We start from the raw sequence: 23,982 nt of genomic DNA, 5'->3' as shown, positions 1-23,982 counted from the left end.
TTACAAAAAGTCCTTTTTAAGTGACATAACACAGTCATGGAAAAAGTTATTAGAACACCCTTGTTTTCTTAGTTCCTTGTTAATTTTAATGCCTGGTACAACTAAAGATACATTTGTTTGGACAAATACAATGATAACAAATATAACAAATAGCTCATAAGAGTTTAATTTAAGAGCTGATATCTAGACATTTTTCATGGTTTTCTTGATAATAACCAAAATCATTATCAAGAAAACCATGGAAAATGTCTAGATATCAGCTCTTAAATTAAACTCTTATCGGCTATTTTTATTGTTATCATTATCTTTGTCCAAACAAATGTACTTTTAGTTGTAGCAGACATTAAAATGAACAAGAAATTGAAGAAAACAATGGTCTAACAAATTTTTCCATGACTGTAGTACTTTGTGTGTGGAGGAAAGGCCGAAAAACACACACACAAAAAGCTACATTTAAAAATATACCCTTGTTCATATAGACTAGGCTTCGGTTAAAGCAAAAAAGGGTGGGCCACAACCATTTAAAAATGTATAGCTTCACAAAAAAATTTGTTTTACCATGTGATTAAATTAAGGCTGAGATTCACAGTTGATATAAATGAGGTTCATAAAAAATTTGTGTGGCGCAAATCAAGTCTGAGATAAAAAACAACAACAACCCACAAACAATAGTTTGAAGTTCTCCAGAGCAAAAGAACAGACATAAAATTAATCAAGATCTTAAGGCCACCAACCACCTCCAGCAGCAATTCACATTCAAGTCATTAAAAACAACGAGTTGAGAAATGATTCAGCTTTGGCCTGTCTTGCACACTTAAAATGTATATATCAATACAGAGAGCGTGCCTCAGTTCAGAACAATATGTGAGCTCTTATGTGAGTCCCTATTTGTAAGAGTTTAAATCAAATGAAAAGTCCTATGTGCTCATGGCTGAGACATGACGGACCTGAGGAGGCCCTTCATTCTCTTGCCTGTATAAAACACTATAAATACATACAACAATGTAAAAAGTCAGAGATGACATGTGGTAGCTGTTATTGCAGATGTTAATACACCTGCCCTGTAGTCAAAGGTTTTACTTTACTTTTACTGCTACATTTTTACTATTTGATGCATGAAGCTTCACTCTGACCACAACAAGTTATATTACAGCCACTGTAGCCAGACATAAGAGTAAATGTCAGTAGTGTGATATATATCTATTGCTTTGCTAACACAAATAAATGTATGTCCTCAATCTTAAAATCGGGGGAAAACGAGTCAGTGACATTAAACTGAAAATCAGCTTTCATATATTAGACTGTATACAACAGTTAAATCACACCAAAACGGTCCTCATAAAGGTCAATTAATCAACAGCAAAATAAAACTGCTGCCTTGGTTCTTTCACTGTCAGACCCAGGTCACGATTCAATTGAAATTTATCCACTGAATTTTATGAAAGCCCGCAGAGGCATGTGAGAAAAAAGAAAATTCTGCTCTTTCATTATCCAAGTCTGGTCTAAATTATTCCTCTCCTGTGTTCCTGTGTTTATGAATTGAGAAAAGGCGACAGAAAAAAATGTTTTGAAAGCATCATTTTTCTAAATGTCTTTTTCTATGAAACACTTCTCACTTGCCTCCCGGGGCTTGTGTACAATTGCATTAATTACTGTGCCCATTAGTGAGATGCTAGAAGCCTAAATTTAAACATCAGTGTTTCCATGTTTTAAACCACTTACTACAATCATTGTTTTATATAAATTTTGTAAGAATACCAATTATCTTTCATACCCTATACCTGGGTCCATATCGCAGATCTATAAATATGAATCTGTAGTACCAGAATTAATGTAAACAAAGGCAACTTCCTTTGATAGCGAACCCAAAATATCAAACACAATAACACACTTTGGAAAATGGAAAGTCATCATGTACGTGTTCTGTTTTTTTGTATTAAATGGGCTAACAGTGGAAACACTGGAAAGGGCCTTGGTGGAAAATTCTATTTAAATCTGACTCTGACCTGATCAGTGACTCCCTGCACACCACAGTAATACTGTTTCTAAACTACTACTAACTACTTCTACCAATCAACAAAAGAAAATGTGCAATTCCTTTTTTTTCGTACACAAGTTCGTGCACTCTGCAGCTCGTTTATGACTCGTTCAGCTCGGGCCTCTTGAGCACTGCGCTGTATTTCATGGGTGCACCTTCTGCTTTGAGCTGCACCTCCACTAACGTGAAGATGGAAATGATCTGCAAGTGGAAACAAGAAATTGTTGTTATTAAAGTCGACTTTCTCAAAGACACTTGCTGTGTTATCGCTATGACATTCCTGCAAACTGAGGCACTGACTGATTGAGATGCCAGGCGAGGCGACTCACCAGCCTTACACACATGAACTTCTTCATACACACACACACACAGAGTTTAACAGTGTGACGATATTGTATGTATGTTTACGTATATGTTTGGACGGGTTGATGGTCATTTCGTTGTCCTAGTACTTGTTACTCTGTTCAATGACAATAAAGTTGAATCTCATCATTCAAAGGTACTGCTTAAAGCAGTACCTTATTTTTTGTTTATGATTATATATGTCATATACCACTTATATTATACTGTGTATATCTCTGCATATATTTAAATACCTTCATTCATTGATGTTCATACCATAACATGCAACAGCCTATTTAGCATGCTAAAATAGATTTTCTCTAATGTGCAATATCTGTAAAATGCAAAGTACTTTCAGGAAAACAAACAAACACAAAAAATAATATCAATAATAAATGCCAAATAGCAGAAATGTATGTATATATAATGTATGTTATGTCTTGTTTTTTATTTTTATCTATGTGTCTGTATCTTGAGCTGCTGTGAAAACAAAATTTCCCCACTGTGGGATAAATTAAGTCATATCTCATTTTATCTTAGTTAGAATTTTGAATCTAATTTTCATGTATTTGTTGTTTTAAGTTCCTTCAAAAATAGGATAATTCAGTGAAGACCTATAACACCATGAAACCTGATTTCTGTTTCTAATGAATAATATTTCTCTTTTCTTACTGACCCGCTATACTGTGACAGAAGTGTTTTTGGTGTCTGTAGTTCTCACCTGCTCTACTGGAGCTTTCTCTTGGTCCTCTGGTGTCCAGATTAGAGTCAGCTCGGATTTCTTCCCCACCTTGCGATGGTGGAATGTGTCCAGGCCCGCAACAGACTGAAGGTGGAAACAAATGGTTTCAAACTGTTTTCAGTTGAAATTCACACTCTGACCTGCCACTGGGACTTGTTGGGACGTGTTTTGTTTTGAGCTGTCCAGTTACGTGACTTCTCCTCTAGATGGGGCTACATCCCTCTGGGTAGCTCTGTGAATTTTGGCCATTTTCTATGTTTAAACATTAGTATTTCCTATTCTTTTTGGATCTTATTATCATACTGTTGGTGGAGTTGCATCAGTGAGAGACCCAAATCAACAGATTGACAATAACCTTATAAAATGTCCCCGAATTGACAAATATGTAGGATATTACTACAAACATTTCTGTAATCTTATGTCACAACATCTGTTGTCCTTTCTGATATAATCATTTATCTATTTATTTTTTCTCAGGGAAAATGTATATTGTAATTGTTTGTAATTGTATTCTATTTTGTAGATGGGGTAATTGTATATTGGATTTTTATAGTATTGTGATTTTGTTTGTAGTTGTAAAAGCCCAACTAGGGACAGAAGTTGAAAATTAGCTGAAGCTATATCTCTATATGCAGCACATCGGATGCATGTCCTGTATCTATGTTAACTGCATTGTCGCTATCAAATAAAAATAAATAAATAAATTTTAAAAAATCCTCCGGTTGAATCGATTATTTAAGGAAATAAATAATACGAATTAGTTTTAAAAACATAAAGGGGAACATAGACTCAATCATTTTACTAAACATGTACGTATAAAGAACCTCAAAACTAACTTGCAGCTAGAAAAATGTAAAATGTAAATGTAAAAATGATTGTCTACTAATAAAGAGTGAAACTGAACAGTGTGTATTGGAGCTAACCTTGCAGTAGATGCGTTTCTGCACTCCGTATCGGAGAACCAGCACATCGAAGGACTGATCCAGCACCCCCATCACCATGGCCTCAGAGTCCAGAGGGCCACACTCCTGTAGAGCACACACACCAACAACACGGTTTAACTTAGAAGGTCAAATAACAGGAGAATTACAGTGCAATCAGGGTGAAGAGAGGAGATAAATGACTAATGTCAGAGAGAATAAAGTATAGTATAGTTCAGGGGTGTCAAACTCAAATACAGTTTTAAAATTTGGACAAAGTCGCGGGCCAACACTGATATTTATTGAAAAAATTGACCTAAACAAGTTCAAATGAAATGGAACAAGCAAAGCTTGATATAACTTAATATTGCAAACATGCAAAATCGAATATCAAATAAAACAAACAAACACATCAATGGCATTCATTTCTTAAATAAAATTTAAATTAAAATTGTATGTCCCTTTATTTTATATGCGGCCTTCTTTAAATTTAAATTTAACAGTAATCTTTTTCCACAGGCTAAAAATAAATGTAAGAATAAAATAACAATAATAAACCAAATGACTAATAATAATATCCTTCAATGAATGTGCAACCATTCAAGCCCGTGCCTTGGACTAGCAAGAAAAAGTGCATAAAGACAACTTTAATTGTTGCTCAGTTTGTTAGACACTGATCTACAGTGTTCAAGCCAAAACACGAGCAGAGCATTCTGGGATTTGTAGTATTATTTGCGCTGTATAATACTGGCGGGCCAGCTCTGGTTGTCATTTGGTATTTCCTCGCGGGCCAAATATAATTATACTGCGGGCCAAATTTGGCCCACGGGCCAGAGTTTGACACCTGTGGTATAGTTGATAAAAGATCCAAAGAAAAAGCTAACTAACTAAAAAACAGCTTAAACAGAATGAAATGTATGTTTTTCAATAAGTCCCACTTGGTGACAACACATTGAGATTTTGCTACCCACCTTCACAAACACTCCAAAGAAGAGCTCCGAGCTGAGCTCCTGGACTCTCTTGGACAGAGTCTTCTTGTCATTACAGTGTGATGACTGTTTGTGGACTTCTTTTAGCCCCAGCCCCAAATTAGGCCCACAATCTGCATGTAAACATTAAGTGGACAGACACGCACATAATGAGTATGAGAGGGAAAAAAACATTACACATTTGAAGAGCAGAGAGAAGCAGGAAGGGCAGAAACAAAGGCGACAGCACAAACAATGCATCGTCTCAATGTGAAATCTGAGGCTGCTTTGTTCTTTTCTGCATTTCTCTTCCACATCATCAACCAGACATGTGCTGCAACACAACCGCAGCGCTGTTTGAAACAAACAGGACTTTCTGTTATTTGTTTAAATGTGACCAAAAGAGACATTTTTAGAGAAGGTACGCACTCAGTGAAGAAGCCAGCAGCCGGTGGACGACGATGTCAGCGTATCGTCTGATGGGTGATGTGAAGTGAGTGTAGAGAGGAACGTTGAGGGCGTAGTGCTTAAAGAGCTTCTCCTCCTTAATTTGACCTGTACAGAAGTACAACGCCATCTGGGAAATATCACAAACACACATTAAATACAGAAATATTACTGGAAAGGCTCATATCAGATTGAGGCCCCGTTCACACGAGGACGGTCTGAACAGAAGACGCAAAAGTGGCGTCTTCACTTTTTATTCCTCGTTTAGACGAGCATTTTCGGGAGGAAATCTGCGTGCATACGGTGATGCAAAAGTGTGTGAAATTCGATTGTATGCATGCCAGGCGGCATCACTTAAAGCCATTAGAGCATCTTTGGGCATGCAGAAGTTTTCACGCCACACATTTTCATCAGCTACTCCTTCCACAAAGTTCTCCACCATCCACTAGATCTCCCAGGTCTCGTTCACAGCCGTCTGGCTCGCCTCCGACCAATTGCTGCATCCAAAATGTGATAGAGGTAATTACAGATCCTTCTCTGTTCAGTAATACTATCTGTACATATCCTGTACATTTGGTGGAAAGACTCCTGTAAGTTTATTAGAGCTGCCAGAGCAGCTTGAAGGTCCGACGCATGGAAATAATCCCACGTTTGTTTATTTTCCTGTACTGGAGCATGTATGTGACGTAAACACATACGTGACGTGAGCAGATCTGAGCAGAGTTTTGCGTCTTGTCAGTGTAGACGGACACGCTACGGCGGAGCGTATTTAACTTTTCCACTTTGGAGGGTGGTTTCAGATTTTTGCATCTTTAAGCCCCCAAAACGCCGTCACCGTCTAAACGAAAGGCACTTCCGATAAAATATTTTGTCGTTTTTACCCGCGAGCGTCCTGGTGTAAACGGGGCCTAAAACTGGTTAGTTTTCATTTCACAACCTTTATTTAATGTACTGTTAAGATAGCCTATTTTCCTTGAATGGTGCCATCTATTGGACAACAGTGGTTTACAAAAGAAAATGTTATCTACAAAAGGTTAACACATAGACAAAAGTTAAAAAATATAGCTGCATGTGGCAGTTCTGATGTTCAAGCCAACACAGACTGTTTTGAAATTGAGAGCTTTTTGATGTGGACATGGTTTAATATGTTCTACATGTGACAAAAGAAATTAACAGAACAGAATAAAGGTTGTGAGTCAATAAGAAAAATAAGTGCTACAGTCAAATAAATAAAACTCAGGATTATAATACCCTGTGGTGTCCTCAGTAATATGGTTTTCTCCAAGATTTTTTTTAATACTGAGCAGGTAGGACAAACAGGCAGAAATAGCAATAAAACTGAAAAATCACTATGGCCAAATGTTCACCAGGCCCATGCATGTGTTTGGGACTGGTGGCACCCCTTATTGAGAATTTCAGTGCTGATTCTTTTGTACATTTCCTTCAGTAAGTTTTGAATGCTGAACTTTTACTTGTAGTGGAGTAATTTCACAGTGGTATTAGTACTTTTACTTAAGTAAGGCACCTGAATACTTTTTTTTTTGTAAATTGGACTTGTGGCGTAGGAATTCTTTAACAAAATTCTTAAAGGGGCCTTTAGTAATAGTGCCACCATCAGGTTAACTGGGGTCATATCTCTGAGGTAACATTTGCACACAACCACCAACCATTTCATGTGTCTATGATGTACAATCTCATGGTAATATATCAGCACAGAAAAAAAACAGGGTTTCAGCTCCTTTGAGGCTTGAGCCCCAAGAAAACAGAACTGACCTGCATGGGTCTGGAGCACATGTGGGTGAGGACTTCTTTTCTGGCAGTGGTATACTCATCATCACCAAGAGCAGTGTTGAGACTCTTCTGCAATGAGGAAAAGAAGAAAAACAAATAAATCATTAATACAGTTATTCTTTTATATCATTCTCAGTAAATCAAATGACTTTGAAGCTTTGTCAGTAAGTGAGCTCAGAAGGAAATACGCACATACATTACAATAAACGATAAAATGTAATCAGTTATGCTGTAATACTGAATTTTATCGCTTGGAGAACACCTGGACCTTGTACCTTGCACTGCGCTGATTCACAATAAAACATTTTCTAGCTGTTCTGAGCTATTAGAAACTGGGCTACATCTGCTGCATTGTTGTACTGACATGCAATGTTCCTGCAGAGGAGAAATCTATGTCGATTCCCAACTGGTCACAAAGCTCCTGCAGCTCATCCACCATCTTGGCCTTGGGTGGAGGGTGGCGTCTGAGCAGGGCCAGCTCGGGGAATTTTTTGTAGATGTGGTGGGCTGTGGCGATGTTAGCCAGTAACATGAACTCCTCTACCAACCTGGAGAGCACAGTTATTAACGGGAGAGGGTAGGAAGAAGAAAAGAAGACTGATATTTAAGCATTCTAGAATGATATAAATGTCACGTCAAACAAATGTTCATTGTGGAAGAGAAACAGAGGGGATCCAAGGCAAGCACAATGGTTTGTTACTCACTTGTTACTGTCTCTATACTGGTAAACATAGCAGCCTTGAGGCATCATGGTCTCTTTGTCCAGAGTGAAAGACAGTTTCAACTGAAAACAAAAGCAAAAAGCATGTGCATAAAATGTTAGAAAGCTGACAAATTGAATAACTAGAGTGATTTTTCATTAGTATTTCTGGGTCATGTCATGAGAAAAATCTTGTTAAAGCAAATATTTGATGAGCTCTTATTTTGAAATAAAAGATCACAAACACCAGCTGCTTGCAAACCCTCTAAAACCACCAAACCTCCAAAACCACCTTCAAAAACCTGAGGGTTTTCTGAAAAACTGCACAGAAAGTTGTTTTCTAAATTATTTATTTCTCAGCCTCTGTAGCAGATAGATGCTTTAACTGTAGATAATTTCCTTTGTCCTAAAATGCATTTAGATTTTTAAAATAATCTATAAACATCATACATTTTTTAAATAAGTATCAATTTTCTCAGCCTCTGTAGCACATAGAAATATGAAATGAAAACCATCTGAGAGCTTAAACCCTTGGCTTGAACTCATTGCCTTTAACTCATTGCCTTTGTCCTAAAGTGCATTAGCATTTTATAAAACATCAAGAAACAACAACAAAAAGATAATGGAAAATGTGTGGCACATAAAGAAAAAGTGAGTCAACATCCTATCTCGTCTCAAAGGTAGAAACGTGCGTACGTCTCTCCTGGTCTTAAAGATATATACAGTACATGTAAACGTTACGTCTGTTAAAGTGAACCTTTGCACATTTTCAACCTGCTCTGTGTCACTGCAGTGTTGACATTACATTGATGTGTTGTTTTGCGTGATCAGGTAGACTTTTGCCAGCTGGTGAGCGAGGGGAGCTCCGGTTGCTGCCGTGTTGTTCATCTGCATGTACTGCCCACGCTGCAGTGACGCAGAGCTAGTTGATAATTGGCAGACTTTCCCTTCAGCTATTTATGGAAACCTTACCATAGAGACTAGAGTCACACAAAGGGCCAGGGGGACTAACCTGGTCCAGTCGGAGGGCTCCTCCTGAGAAACGTTGAGCTCGGAGGTTCTTGGCAATAGAGTGCAGGTTGAGCACAGCCTGGTGGATCTCATCTATGGGGTGCACGGGGTCTGAAGGTGGCAGCTCCTCAGCAGAGAACATTTTCTCAGGGGCCTCGATCATGCTCTGTGCGTGGTCGTAACTCAGCTTGATGCAGGAGCGGATGACAGATCGGCCAAACCACTCACTCAGGATCTGGGGGGGTGGGGGGGATTGAGGCAGGTGAGAAAGCAGGAAAACACTTGCAGCAAATAATCACAATTTCAGCTCAATCAATCAGCTATCAGACCCTTTACTCTGCTTCACCTGTGAACTTAACCCATTAAGGCCTAAAGCGCCTGGAAAAAAATGCCTGGAAAACCTATGGGCGATTTTCAAATGACCCCCTAAAACCTGAAGTTTTTCTGGAAATTCAACACCTACTAAATAATAGATTTTACAGCCTCTCTAGCAGATAAAAATGAAATTCAAAAAGTATTTGAGAGCTTATACCCGTGGCTTTCATACGAAGTTGAGTTTATTTGTCCAAACCTTCAATAAAGTTTTTTAAAAAATCAACAAACTCAGCAAATGTTACATTTGACTGAATAAAAAATCCTATGCATAATACTAATACATGCCCATTAGCAAGATGCAAACATGATATGGCCACTGGAAGAACAAGACATAGTTCTCATTAGCCTACTCTAATAAAAAAAATAGAAATGCGGTAATGCTTTCCCGGCGTCAATGGGTTAAAGCAACTACAAGGTACCTTCATTTAGTGGCAGTTTTGGTGCCCTGTGTGGACAAAGGTGGTATTGTTTCTAAGAGCACCACTGCCTCGTGTTGTAAAGATTTTGTTTTGCTTAGCATATGCATGCGTTTTGTAAGCAAGTGAAATTAGGACAATGTATTTTTAATACTGGTTTTCTTTATTAAACACAGCTGTTTACAGGATTCATAGCTATGAGGTAAAACTAAGCATTTTAACCCTTTCAATGATTTTTAACATATTTATACATTTTAAACATCTGTTACACGACTTTTAATCAAACCATATTTATGTATTTTTTTAATTTGAAGAAATGTATCATATATTGTGTGGCTATGAGTATTATAATGTCTATATGACTCTTAGCCAGGGGTACAACTTTAATATGATGATAGGGTTGGATTTGGTTTCTGCCTGGGAAAATGTAAACAGGCTCTGCTGGGACGTATGCCAAAAATGATTTTGTCTAATTTCACGGGGAATCAGATCCGAAGACAAAAAACTATGTATTAATAGCCAATCATGCCATTGGTGGTCTTATTGGCCTAGGTAGGTCATTCAGATGTATCAGTATACAAATTTACACAGTTTTCTAATCAGCTAAAAACTACTTGTAGATGAGTTTATTGTGACTGCAGCTCAGTGAGTTTTAAGTTGCCATACCTTCCCCTCTGGTGTGATTTTCCAAATGACAGAGAAAGTGAGTCGGTCGGTGAGAGGATTCAGACTGCACAGCTCCTCACACAGCAGCCTGGGCAACATGGGGATCACCTGGACAGGGACAAGACAAAAACACATTGAGTGCTTAACAAAACTTACAAGAAATCAACACTTATGTCAGCAGTCCATCAATCATTTATCACGGCATCGTATAATATAATATAATATAATAATCAGGGTTCGTACACTTTAGCAGTGGTCAAATTCAAGCATTTTTCAAGGACATTCATGGTCAATTTTCAAGCTTTTCCAGTATCTTACACCTGTTGTAAATTGCATGTTTTAGATGAGTATTTACATACTAAAAGGGGGAGATTTCACTTAACCATACCAACAGTGATGGTATTACACTTTTAGGAGGAACGGTCTTCGTTTCAGATAGGCTGCTCATTATTTTTTACATTGAACATGTGATTATCTATAGTCTATAGATGGATATAGTCAGAATTTCAAGCATTTACAAGCACTTTATCCAAAATCCAAACACTTTTTAAACCTTGAAAATACAACATTTAAATTCAAGCATTTTCAAGGATTTCAAGCACCAGTACGAACCCTGAATAATTAAAAAAAAAACAAAAAAAAAACGTGGTCAAGTCAACTTGTAGATTCAAGTTTAATTCTTAAAAAAGATGATACAGAAGCACTCACCTTTTGAACCATATACACACTAGTTGCTCTTTGGCTGGCGATGGCATCCAGAGCATTGTTCTCCGTCACAAAATAGGTCACGTCAGCAATGTGAACTCCCACCTCAAAGTTTCCTGTGTTAAGAAGAAACAAAGTCTTTGACACAACTCATCCCACAAGAAAAAAAAGTATCTATATCTTTAGTCAGAATTCATCGTCATCGATGAGCTCCACAGTGAAGGTACTTTACCATCGGGGAGCAGTTTGCAGGACAGAGCATCATCCAGATCTCTGGCGGTAGCAGGGTCGATGGTGAAGATACACTCCTTCCTACATAAAAGAAAAGAAGTATTTGTGAATCATATAAATATATATCAAAAATTAAGATTCAACCGTCTGAATCTCACAACCCATTGAATTTTCAACGGCATGTTTTAAAAAAGATAAATAGCCAAAAAAGATAAAACTGACATTTTTGAACAGTTGTTGAATTAATCAGAAAAATGATATTTCAAATAAAATGTACTGAATAAATTAAATAAAACTTGTCACAGCAGCAAAAACAGAAGCAAAAGGTGTGAATATACATCGCAGGGGGGAAAAAGTAGTAGTTTGAATGAAAAATGAAAAATATAAATATAGATCAAGATTATATAAAAGGCATGGTGATTAGTGTTATGATAAGTGCTAACAAAGGTACAGTGAATATATATATATATATTTATATATATATATATATATATATATATATATATATATTATATATATATATTGCAGTGAATAACAAGGCCAAAGTGAGTAAAATGTGACAGGAGTAAAGTAACACTTGGTGCACTGGGGTTCAGAGGGTTAATAAAGTAGTTTGCACCCATTAGATGACAAAGGTTGAAATTCCCAGGCGCCCAATTGTCATCATAATAAATATGGTGGCCATGTGTTAGCTGTCTGAATCTACAGATCACACATCTGTCATCTGAATCTGACTTATGTAGCATGTTTCTGCTTAGAAAACATATTCATTAAAACAGAAAATGATGTAGAGCTCTATAGGAATGAATGGGCCTCACAGTCCTACCTCAAGTCTCTCCTCTTACTCATCTCCTCAGGTGGGATGGTCCAGGGCAGGTTCTTAGGTAGGCAGTCCAACACCTCATCTGAGAACTCAGAGAAATCCACTTCGTACTCTATCAGGATGCCCTCCGTCTCTGGCTCGATTTCTCCAGCCTGACCCAGCGTCTTAGCAAGTTGACTAGAGGAAACATTAGGACGAGTCAGCTCAGTTTTTGTGCTGTTGAAATGGTTCCCTGCACCGTGATTTGAATAGAACGCTTACCCTTCAGCAAAGTTGCTGTCAGATGCCCAGTTGGTGATCCGACAGATGAACAAGGTGTTGGTGTAGTCGCCTGGACGGGAGGTGAAGTCTTCGGGGCAGTTGCCGAGGAGAACGTTGATCCGTGGCACCCGGTGGTCCACAGGGGAGAACATGGCAAAAGGCTTATCTGGGAGGAATTTCAGGAAGCCTGTCACAGCTCTAGAGTGCTTCTTTTCAACGATGTACACCACCTGGCAGACAAATGGTAAGTGTTTTTAACATCCTGAGCACAAGGGGGAAATTGCTGCTAAAGAACAAGTAAAAAGCCTGGATAGAGCCTGTTAATGCAAACACTGTTTTATTTTAGCTTATTTGCATTGTTAAAGCCTAAAAGTGAAAAGAAATGTAAATAGGGTTCGTACACCTTAGCAGTGGTCAAATTCAAGCATTTTTCAAGGACTTTCAAGGTCCATTTTCAAGCTTTTCCAGGACCTTACACCTGTTGTAAATTGCATGTTTTAGATGAGTACTTGCATACTAAAAGGGGGAGATTTCACTTAACCATACCAACAGCGATGGTATTACACTTTTAGGAGGAATGGTCTTCATTTCAGATAGGCTACTCATTATTTTTTACATTGAACATGTGATTATCTATAGTCTATAGATGGATATAGTCAGATTGCAAGAGAAATACAGTAAGAATGTCAAGCATTTACAAGCACTTTATCCAAAATTCAAGCACTTTTTAAACCTTGAAAATACAACATTTAAATTTAAGCATTTTCAAGGATTTCAAGCACCTGTACGAACCCTGTGTATAGCTTTTATTGTGAAGTAGCCAAATAAATTTTCAGTTGCTGGTGAGTTTACATGAAACTTCCAGCACATCCAATCAAGACACATAAAACCTTTACATCATGCCCCCCATGCTGTTGCTTCATGTTGAGCAGGGACAAAAGTATCACAGTGGTCACTTTTAGAAGATTCTTGGGAAAAAAAAAGGGGTGAGTAAGAAATATACCACAACTGATATGGGATGCTCACTTTAGCAGTCTTTTGGAGTATTTCCCCATTGGGCCGTGGGGTTGAGGGGTCTTCCAGAGGTTCCCCTATTTCCATCAGATGACAGGAAAAATTAAAATGTATTAGCTGAACTTTAGCTTGCATTTTTTGTTTTTGCTGCTGCGCACTGGTCCTTTTTTCAAACCAGTAAATAAGCATTCAGTCTACTGTTCTACTGACCAAAGAAGTATTATGATTGGCAACAGCTGTTGGACAGTACCTGTGTCAGTGAGGGTGGTACTCTGCACTTTGCGGATGATGTCATCCTGGTCGCTACCCCGGTCTTCCACAATGACATCAGGCCTCTTCTGTGCTCTTTGCACCATGTTTTCTTTCTGGGTTTCTGACTCACTGGCGCCATCACAGTCAGTATCCGACCTCACAACCTATGCATACACATACAGGTGCAACTCAATACATTAGGATATGATTGAAAAGTCCATTTCCAGTAGTTCAAGTCAAATAGCCCCAACCATGTATTGAGTCATATAGATGACATACTTTTCAGAGGCCAACATTTCCATCTTAAGCATACTTTTTTAAATTGTTTTTTTGTAATGTTAATTTTTTTTGAGACACTGAATTTTAGGTTTTCAATAAATGTAAGCCATAATCATTATAATTAGGAGAAATTAAAAAAAAAATAAAGACATGAAATGTTTCATTCTGTGTGTAATGGATCTATATAATGTGTTATTTCCCCTTTCTGAATTGAATTACTGACGTAAATAAACTTTCTATGATATTCTAATTTATTGAGAGGCATCTGTACATTCTTTTATTTACTTGGTGTGTTTTGCTGTGCTGTGGAGCTAAAATTGAGCCTGGTATGATAGTTAATTTTAGTAAAAGCTAAAAACTAAAACTATACTGTACATAGAGAAGTGTATTCTACCTTCCACTGCTCCCGAGGGAGGATTTGCACCACCACTATGTCTGCATTCAGTGCTCTGTTGCGAGCTACAATCCCATCCAGAAAGATATCACGCGTGTCATCCTGTAAAGATAAAGAGAATGAAATCACAGGCTGACTCATATTTTTTTATACAGTATACTACAGACACTAGTTCAAGATGCTTTTATAAAATCTGTCAAATTCATTCAGGGCTGAACTTACAGGAGATGGGACAAAAGCTTCATGGTATTTCTTTGGGTTGATTCTTAACTGCCCCTGCAGAGAAAGTATGTAGAATTTGGAAATTAATCAACCAGTAAAATCACTCAATGTAGATTTGAATACAGCCTCAGTAACTGTAACTGTGGTGTCCGTACCTGAATGAGTTCTCCTCTTTTCAGGCCATGGGAAACCTCCTCAAGTGTCATGTAGGATTCAAACACTTGTTTCTTTGATCCTCTGCCTCCTTTGTTCCTATTCTTGTCAGCAGGAGAATTGGAACTTGAAGCTGAAAATATTCAACCCATACAGAAAAGTACATGATTATACCAAGTAAAATGTGTGATCGCCTGCTGAGAACTCATTTCAAAACCTAACCTACAGTTTACCTCTGGGCTGCAGCAGTTTTCTGTCTTTACCATGAGGGGATTTTGGCCTTGACATCTGAGTGTCAACCCCAGATTTAAATGCCTCTTCTGTGTTGTTCAGCTCCTCTGGCTGCTTTGGGGGATTTTTTTTCTTTGACTTTTTCATCTTCTCTTGCTCCTGTCCACTTGTACCGGCGTTCTTTGGAGACTGGGGGCGTCCAATGAAAGACTCTGTCTCTTTTGATTCCTTGTTTTTCTTCTGCTGTTTCTGGTGTTTCTTTGAGTCCTTCGGTTTCAAAGAGAGTTCCTCGCCAGACTCGACGTCTCCATCTTGGCTGGTGGCGGTGTCCCTTCTCTGTCCCCATCGCTGTCTGTCAGGCACACCCTGCTTCCTTTCACAGTCCTGCTGAGCACTGCGCATGCTTAGTTTCTCCATGTACAAAGACAGAGAACTCTCCTCTTCTTTACTTTTCATTGAAGAGGGGGAGAAGTCACTGGAATCAGAGAAATCATTGGGCACTTGGTCCCTTTTTCGTTGTGGTATGTTCAGCCTGTCACTCTGGGCTTTAAGCTGTGTGCTTGGCCCATTTCCTTCCCTCTGAAACGCTGTGTCTTTTGCATATTGCTCTAGATACAGACTGAATTTGCTGCTGCAGTGCTGGCTGAGGAGCCTGGCATAGGCATCTTTCTGAGGAGGAGTGCTTGACTGATTATGGCCGCGCTTTGGCTCCCGATTCCGGTTCTTTGATTGCCGAGGAGAATCCATATGGCAATCCTTGAAGATACTGTCTTAAAAAAAATAAAAGCATTCAATTTCAGTGCTAGCAAGCATCAGTCAGTACATATAACATTCAGACAACCCTCTCATGACCTTTGTGGCCAAAAAGGCCACGCACACTAAAACTGCTATTAAATCATCATACATCAATATTTTAAATACCAGAGGGAGTATCTGGCACTACATAAAAATACTAATGCAATCAAACCAATTTTGTTGCTAATCGTTTACATATCCAAGACTCTAATCACCACCAAAACCCTAGCTCCCTGCTATTCATTTTATGTTTTTTTTTTTTTTTCGTGTTTTTTGGAAGAAATTTTGGTAAAATTCAAATATATAAACTGGCATATAAAGGGTTAAATTCTGAAAATGTTTTAATGTTTGGTAGTTTTGAACAAGTCTGAAGTTGTTTAAGAGATTTATTAAATGAATCTGAAAAGAATATTGATGTATGGTGATTTTATAGCAGTTGTTGTGTGGTCACGAGAGGGAAGTAAATGAACCAATGGAGTATAAAAGACATGTTAATCACAATGGATTACAATTTTTTCTACTTTTCTACTTCTACTTTAACAAGAAAAGTTCCTGTTAAAATTCATGCCACAGTCAAAATGATCAACAAATGAAAAAAAAGAGAAAAATGTACAAAAATTCCCGAGGAGGGCACAAGGGTTAATACTCAAAGTAGCTAAAAAAGGTCTCGTTATCTAACATCCATTTGAAGAAAATGAAAGTGATCAGAAGCTTGTTGCTGCGCAGTCCACCCATCTTACATCATATAGTTAGTTTAGTCATAACACATGTAAACATGAGTGGAAGTGTAGTTAATATTGACTAAAATAACATTGATATGATGAAACGAGACGACAGACTCTGTAGGATCACCTGTCCTCTGTTTTAACGTCTCATCAAGCTCAGAAAGCGTTTTAAAACAGATCCCAACTGACGTCAGCTAACAGTTATTAGCACCATAGACATATATGTCTATGATTAGCACTGCCTGGTTAGCATCAGCTATGCTAACCGCAACGGCAGGTTTAACGCTAATTAACTACTTGTGTGTCATCCAGACCGCGAGTATGACCACGACAAACGACTCGAAAAAGGGTGGGTATATTGTCAAACCTTAAAATCTTAAACATTACCTGTTTCACTGCGTGTAAGCTATGTAACTTAGCTGTTGTTCAAAGCAAACTGCTAGCTGATACGTTCACTTCCTCCGTCGTCATGAATGGTTACAGTCATGCTGCCTTTGTGTGCTGTCGGAAATGTTGGAATAAGCTGAACGCACAGAAACGTTAACCCTTCGGCGTTTGGGGCCATTTTTTTATGGTTTTGGACTCCTTTTCATTCTGCCTGTATAAATCATATAAACATTTTGACTTACTGGATCAACATTCTGAACACAAAAAACAAAAGCACACATAAAAACACACAAAAAATACAAAAAACAAAAACACACACAAAATTACAAAAAAAATATAAAAATCACACATAAAAACTGTAAAATCATGTTATTACACTTGGTCGAGGTGTTTTTTTGTTTGTTTTTTTTAACCTTTGCTGGACATGGAAACTTCTGGAAAAGCCAAAACAGTAAAAGTGTCTTCTTGGATGCCCCCATTGTAGATAAAAATGCTAATGTGCCTTTAGTGTGCCCTTCTTGTAGGTAAAATGTGATTACGAGCCCTCTAGGGTGCCCTTTAGCAAAGAAAATGTGATTACATGCCCTCTAGGTTGTCTTTAAATGGAGAAAACATGATAAAGTGCCTTAAAATGAGATGACACAATTCAGTCAGTACCATATAGGCTGATACATGTTGGAATAAACTTGCCTGTCAGCCAGCCTGTGTCCGTCACTGCCTTATCATGTTTCTTATTCTGTATTATATTTTTTTTAGAAACATAAAATGCCCCTAGAGGGCAGCAAATACTTGATATTTCATTTATTTGACTACATAGTTCCATTTGGCTGTCTGTCAGGTGTGCAAACAACTCTCATCCTCTCTGATGAGGATGATAGGAAGAAAGAAAACCTAACATTCAGTCAGACAGAGATGTTTGTGTGATGTCTGGGTTTGAGTGTGTGAAGTCATGTGTTATCCTACAGGATGAATATAGTTCTTGGCTAACACCTATATTTGCTGGACATTCTCTTCTCTCTCCTGACAAGCTGATTTCACACCTGTCTGTTCGTGCTTGCTCACTTGCATAGTACAAGATAACTCAAGAAGCCTCCTTCAAGCACATGCACACACACACACACACACACACACACACAGACACACACACACACACACACACACACACACAAATTCCTCAGTATATTTCCCGGGGGATAGAATGTGTGTGATTTTGCTAGTGTGTGTGTGCAGTCAGATGGGGCTTTCAGACATCTGAGGGTATAATGTAGGCAGGATTGTCATGTCTTGCCTTCATAGAGGCCCAGATTTCATGTACAGACACTGGTGCATACAGACACAGTGGCTGTGATGAATATTTACAGTAGAGCTTTGCACGATTGAGGAAAATATAATATTTTGTCTCACCTGCTGCCCATAACTTCATCATATGTCACTGACGTTCATAACAGCAAGAGTTTTTGCAAATTCACTCAACTCCCCCTCTGCCAGTTGGCCTCACTGTCAACATCACAATGAACCGATTTGATAGTTTTTCAACAAAACCACTCAGACTGTCTGTGCTAACATCTGGTCTCTAATTACCGCCCACCTGAGCAGAAGTGTTCCTCGTGATAAGGCTGTAATTGGATTAATTACACGAGTTAATCAAATCTCAGGTGAAGATGTAGACATGTAGACATTGGCTGTATTTGTTCCTATCTGGTTTAAACCACTGGGTGTTATCAGTATAACAGTTGTTGGAGACAGCATTGAACTGAACTAAACTAATATGACCAACGGGAGTCATTTACTTGTACCAAGGCCAGGTGAGGTACTGAGGGACCCAGTATAACTTACAGGGAGAAGAAGGGACATAATCACCAATATCAACACTAGGCATTTTTCTTTGATGAATTGGAGGATATAGTTGCTACACAGTGGTGTAAAGTCACTATGTACATTTACTCAAGTACTGTACTCAGTACAATTTTGAAGGACTTAACGTAATTTACTGGAGTATTTCCATTTTAGGTAACTTTATACTTGTACTCCACTACATTTAGAGGCAATTATTGCACTTTTTGCTCCACTAAATTTAGCTGACAGCTTTAGTTACTTTTTAGGTCGAGATTTAACTTTTTAAGGCTATTGCACTTATTTTTTTTTTTAAATTAAACCTCATAAGAGTAGGCCTATAATAAGTAGTTAAAATGAGCCCTATCTTGAGAAAATTAAAAATGTGCTTACATAAATGCATTTAGCCGACAGCTGTACTTACTTTACAGGTTGAGATTTAACATAAAATACACGATCGATTTAAAAGTGATTAGACATTTTATTATATTAAACCACATAACAGTATATTGAGTTGTTACAATGAGTACCGGCTTGAGAAAATAAACCACAGCTTACATAATTGTATCAATTAATTTATTTACTTTCAGGTCGAGATTTAACATAAAAAACGTGATAAATTAAAAATGATTACGCATTTTTATAAATTAAACCTCATAACAGTATATATGGTTAAAAGGAGCCCTACCTTTACAAAATTAAAACGCTGTTTACATACAGCACTACAAATAATCTAATAATATATGAAGAATATATATCTGAGTGAGGACATTCTGCATAACAAGTTCTTTTACTTTTGATAATTTAAGTACATTTTGATGCTGATACTTTTTTACTTTTACGTCAGTAAGTTTTGAATGCAGGAATTTTACTTGTAGTGGAGTAATTCCACAGTGTGGTATTAGTACTTTTACTGAAGTAAGAGCTCTGAATACTTTTTCCATCCCTGGCTTGATGTAAACCGTAAAATAATGTAACATAAAACAAACAAACCCGGGATAGTAAGTGATGCGATGTTGTGCAAACTAATATGCTGTAATGTGTAAAGGGACAAGGGGTGAGTAACAGAGGCTGCTCACAGGTTTCACAGCACACCATAAATCAAATTACATCTAACTTTATGTTTCATAACTCGTCAGATCAAACATTACTGACCTTTATAACCACCCGTGATGAGTCTTGAAAAAACCCAAAGGGACAACATTAAACATGCACTATCAAGAGGACATCTAACTTTCCCTCATCATACTCTGGAAAGTCTTTAACACAGAAGACTACAGAAGGCCGGAGGCGTCTCTAAATGGACGAAATATGGATTTGTGAATATTATTCAGCTTTGGAATTCACAGACTGAAGAGTACTTCTTCCTCAGTGGAAGGGTAAGTGTCGCTTCAGTTAACGCATCTCAAAAAATTAGAATATTGTGAAGAAGCTCAATATTTTTTGTCAGTTATTTCAGAAAGTGAAACTTGTATATTATATAGATTCATTACACAGGGAGTAAAATATTTCAAGCCTGTATTTCTTGTCATTTTAATTATTCTGGCATAGAATATTACATAAGATCAATAAAGAAAAAGCATTTTTAAACACAAATGTCATGCTTCTGAAAAGTATCTTCTTTTCTAAACACTCAATACTTGGTTGGGCTTCTTTTGCATGAATTACTGCATTAATACTTGGTGGCATGGAGGAGATCAGCCTAGGACACCATGTTGCTTTTATAGCAGCCTTTAGGTCATCTGGTGTCTTTCACCTTCGTCTTGACAACAGCCCATAGACTCCTATGGGGTTCAGGTTAGCCGAGTAGGTTTGCCAGTCCAGCCCAGTAACACCACGGTCATTGAAGCAGCTTTTGGTACCTTTGCCAGTGTGGACAGGTGCCAAGTCCTGCTGGAAAATGAAACCAGCATCTCCAAAGAGCTTTTTTGATATCTACCTGTATATTGTTATCGGTGCTGGATTGTAGCTTGAGCTAGTTACCTCCATCATTACTGTCTGAATTAATTTTGAAGGGAACTGCCTCATATACCTTTATAATCAACTTTATGATAAACAGCAGTTATCATCAAAGTGAGTATCATCAAATGTTTTATTACAGGTGAAATATTCCCAAAGATTTAATGACCCTCAGTTGAAGCCATGGGTGGCGGTCAGGAATAATGGGATAGTGTTAGGACTGTAATAAAAGTCAAATAAAATAAAATAAAATATTCATGTTGGTAAGTGTGATATTCTGTACCTGATATGAAGCTGTCACAAGATAACTGAAATCCATTGCTTGTGAGGTCCTATCACTCACTGCACGTTCTATTATCCATACTAGTATACTATTTAGAATGCCAGAAAAATATTTAGTATGTCCCTGTCTGTCAACTATATCCAGTCGCTATTTGAAATATGCACACCAGCATGCTTTTCTAGCTATTCTTACACACAATCCTCTGCCCCACATATTTTGTCAGCCATAGGGTAGTATAATGTCCCAATTGTATGCATAGTGAATGCAACAGTTGTACTTTGTAAGGGCAGCTGTAGTAGGCCTACAAAGTGAAAAGAAAACAATGCTATATGGAACTCATCTTTAGCTGTAACTTGTGTTTTTTTTTTCAGTAATCAGTGGTGGAAAAGTATTCAGATCCCTTACTTTAGTAAAAGTGCTAATACAACACTGAAATTACTCCACTACAAGTAAAAGTCCTGCATTCAAAACTTACTGAAGTAAAAATACAAAAGTATCAGCATCAAAATGTACTTAAAGTATCAAAAGTAAAAGTACCTGTTATGCAGAATGTCCTTACTAGATCATTTGTCATGAGGTATTAATGTAAGAAGTGTTTTAATTTTGTAAAGACAGGTCTCCTTTTAATTATATATACTGTTATGAGGTTTAATTTAGAAAATGCTTAATCATTTTAAATGTATCATGTTTTTTTTCATGTTAAATCTCGATCCAAAAAGTAAGTAAAGCTGGCAGCTAAATGTAGGGGAGTGAAAAGTACAATATTTGCCTCAAAATGGAGTGGAGTAGAAGTATAAAGTTACATGAAATGTAAATTATGAAATAAAGGAAAGTACAAGTACCTCAAAATGTACTTAGTTACATTCCACCACTGGCAGTAATTTCCTGCCAATATGGCGGTGTTTTGATTTTTGATTGCATGTTGTCAACCAGGTTTTATCACATTTACTTAAAAAAAAGTACTTGTGTGTGTGTATTTGTGTCTGTATATTTGTGTGTGTGTGTGTGAGTGTGTGTGTATGTGTGTTTGTGTGTGTATAGGTGTGTGTGTGTGTGTGTGTGTATGTATGTATGTATTTGTGTCTGTAAATTTGTGTGTGTGTGTGTGTATTTGCGTCTGTATATTTGTTTGTGAGTGTGTGTGTGTGTGTGTGTGTTTGTGAGTGTATGTGTGTGTGTGTGTGTGTGCTCAGCCCCCAACAGAGAGAGCGAGAGATGCCGCAGTGTGAAATAAATTACACCAAAACATTAAAAAATACAGATAAGAGAACGCTGGAGGTTTTAATAATTTAGCCCTGGGGCACATTTAATGCCTGGTTTCAGTACCCATCCCTTCACAGCATATGTCCTTTCACATTTTAGAAAAAAGGAAATTCCCCTGACTTCAAAGCTTCAGAGTCACAAGTACTTTGGAAGCTTCATGGAAATGTAACAGAGTCAAAAGTGCAATATTTGCTTTTCAAATGTAGTTGAGTAGAAGTCGTAAGGTTACAATAAATGAACACCGAAGTGCAGATGCTGGAAAAATGTACTTAGGTACGGAACTCAAGTAGATGTACTTTTTTACTAGAGGTGTGAATCAGCAGAGGCCCCACAATATGATTTTATCCCGATACTTGAGTCATGATACAATATTATTGCAATTTTAAGCATTTAACTGTTTTACTGCATTTTGTGTCCACAAAAAAAATCTATCAAGAATTGTTTTGTCAAATAAGAAAAAAATCTCAGTCTGTTCATCTCACTTCAGTCTTTTTATTTCTCCACAATGAGAGTCAAACCCACAGACTGACCAACAAAGTATTCAGTCAAACTGAACTGAACTGATATCAAACATGTATGGACGACAACAACTGCAGCATTTTATCAAACTTTCCTCAACTTTAAGCTTCACTGCTCTGATTTTTTTTTGAATGAAACATAAAAAAAGCCTCACTTTGCAGCGTTATTTCAACAACTTCCCAACACGATATCCTGACGTGCATCCTGCTTATAGAATTCTTAGCTCTTCTAGTTTCATATGATACCAGTATGTCCAGTTTATTTATAAAAGTGAGCCCGCTACGGCAAAATAATACTGATTGCCTGCCGGTTAAATATCGATACATGTGGCCATGAATCGATATAATATCACCAAGCAAAATATTGTGATTCTATGCTATCGATTTTTTTCCCCCACCTCTATTCTTAACTGTCCACCCCTATAAACAGTACTTCACTTAACAGATACAATTAAAATTTGAGATACTGCATGGGCTATTATAGCATACTATGAGCCTTTACTACATTGGATTGTTGAGGTGTGTATAAGTGGGTACAGGGAGTCAAAATGTATTGAAAGTCCCATCAGTCAACCTGTAGTTTATAACTAGTCAAGAGCATCCATAACACATGTGACTTTATCCCTCTATGGCAGTGATTCCCAACCGCTGTTCCGCGGCACACAAGTGTGCCGTAAGTAAGAGATCATCAGGTGTGCCGTGGAAGATTATCCAATTTCACCTGATTGGTACTCTAAGTTAGTAGTTCTCAACCTTTTTGCACAGTTTGGATTTCCCAAAAAAGACACAAATTGACGACAAAATGATCAAAAAAGACACAGAATGACCAAAAAAGACACAAAATGACCAGAAAAATACACAAAATGACCAAAAAAATTACACAAAATGACCAAAAAAGAAACAAAATAACCGAAAAAAGACACAAAATTACTAAACAAAGACACAAAATGGCCAAAACAGGAAACAAAATGACCAAAAAAGACACAAATTGACCACAAAATGATTTAAAAAATACACAAAATGACAAAAAAAAAAGACACAAAATAACCAAAAAGACTAAAACACATTAACACTTTAACACAGTGGAGACAGAGCTGACTTCCAAAATGATTTGGCGACCCCCAGAAATCATCTTGCGACCCAAATTGGGGTCCCGACCCCAAGGTTGAGAATAGCTGCTCTAAGTGAGCGGCGTGAAGTGAGAGGCAGAACAATTCAATGCTCTTCCAAAAGAGAGC

At 37.6% G+C, this 23,982-nt stretch overlaps 1 protein-coding gene across 2 annotated transcripts; it reads right to left on the bottom strand.

The window, feature by feature from the left end:
• Positions 1–424: 424 nt before the first annotated feature.
• Positions 425–17,066, bottom strand: dis3l2 (DIS3 like 3'-5' exoribonuclease 2). Of its 2 annotated transcripts, none has more exons than XM_059344819.1 (21): positions 16,889–17,066; positions 14,984–15,751; positions 14,753–14,883; positions 14,598–14,651; positions 14,376–14,477; positions 13,701–13,866; positions 13,463–13,527; positions 12,437–12,666; positions 12,179–12,352; positions 11,354–11,433; positions 11,125–11,237; positions 10,417–10,524; positions 8,961–9,194; positions 7,953–8,032; positions 7,613–7,796; positions 7,231–7,317; positions 5,440–5,587; positions 5,014–5,144; positions 4,046–4,150; positions 3,102–3,206; positions 425–2,239 (listed from the first exon to the last, which is right to left on the bottom strand). In XM_059344819.1, the coding sequence occupies exons 2-21, from the start codon at positions 15,726–15,728 to the stop codon at positions 2,138–2,140; spliced, it is 3,144 nt and encodes a 1,047-aa protein (XP_059200802.1). In that variant the 5' UTR covers positions 15,729–15,751; positions 16,889–17,066; the 3' UTR covers positions 425–2,137. The 2 variants fall into 2 exon arrangements, with proteins under 2 accessions (XP_059200802.1, XP_059200803.1); XM_059344820.1 differs by having other exon boundaries at positions 14,984–15,747.
• Between the last annotated feature and the right edge of the window lie 6,916 nt (positions 17,067–23,982).

This window comes from Centropristis striata, chromosome 11 (assembly GCF_030273125.1).
Source record: "Centropristis striata isolate RG_2023a ecotype Rhode Island chromosome 11, C.striata_1.0, whole genome shotgun sequence".
NCBI lineage: Eukaryota > Metazoa > Chordata > Actinopteri > Perciformes > Serranidae > Centropristis > Centropristis striata.
The sequence above is the reverse complement of the archived record's forward strand: the minus strand, read 5'-3'. Positions and strand labels throughout refer to the sequence as shown.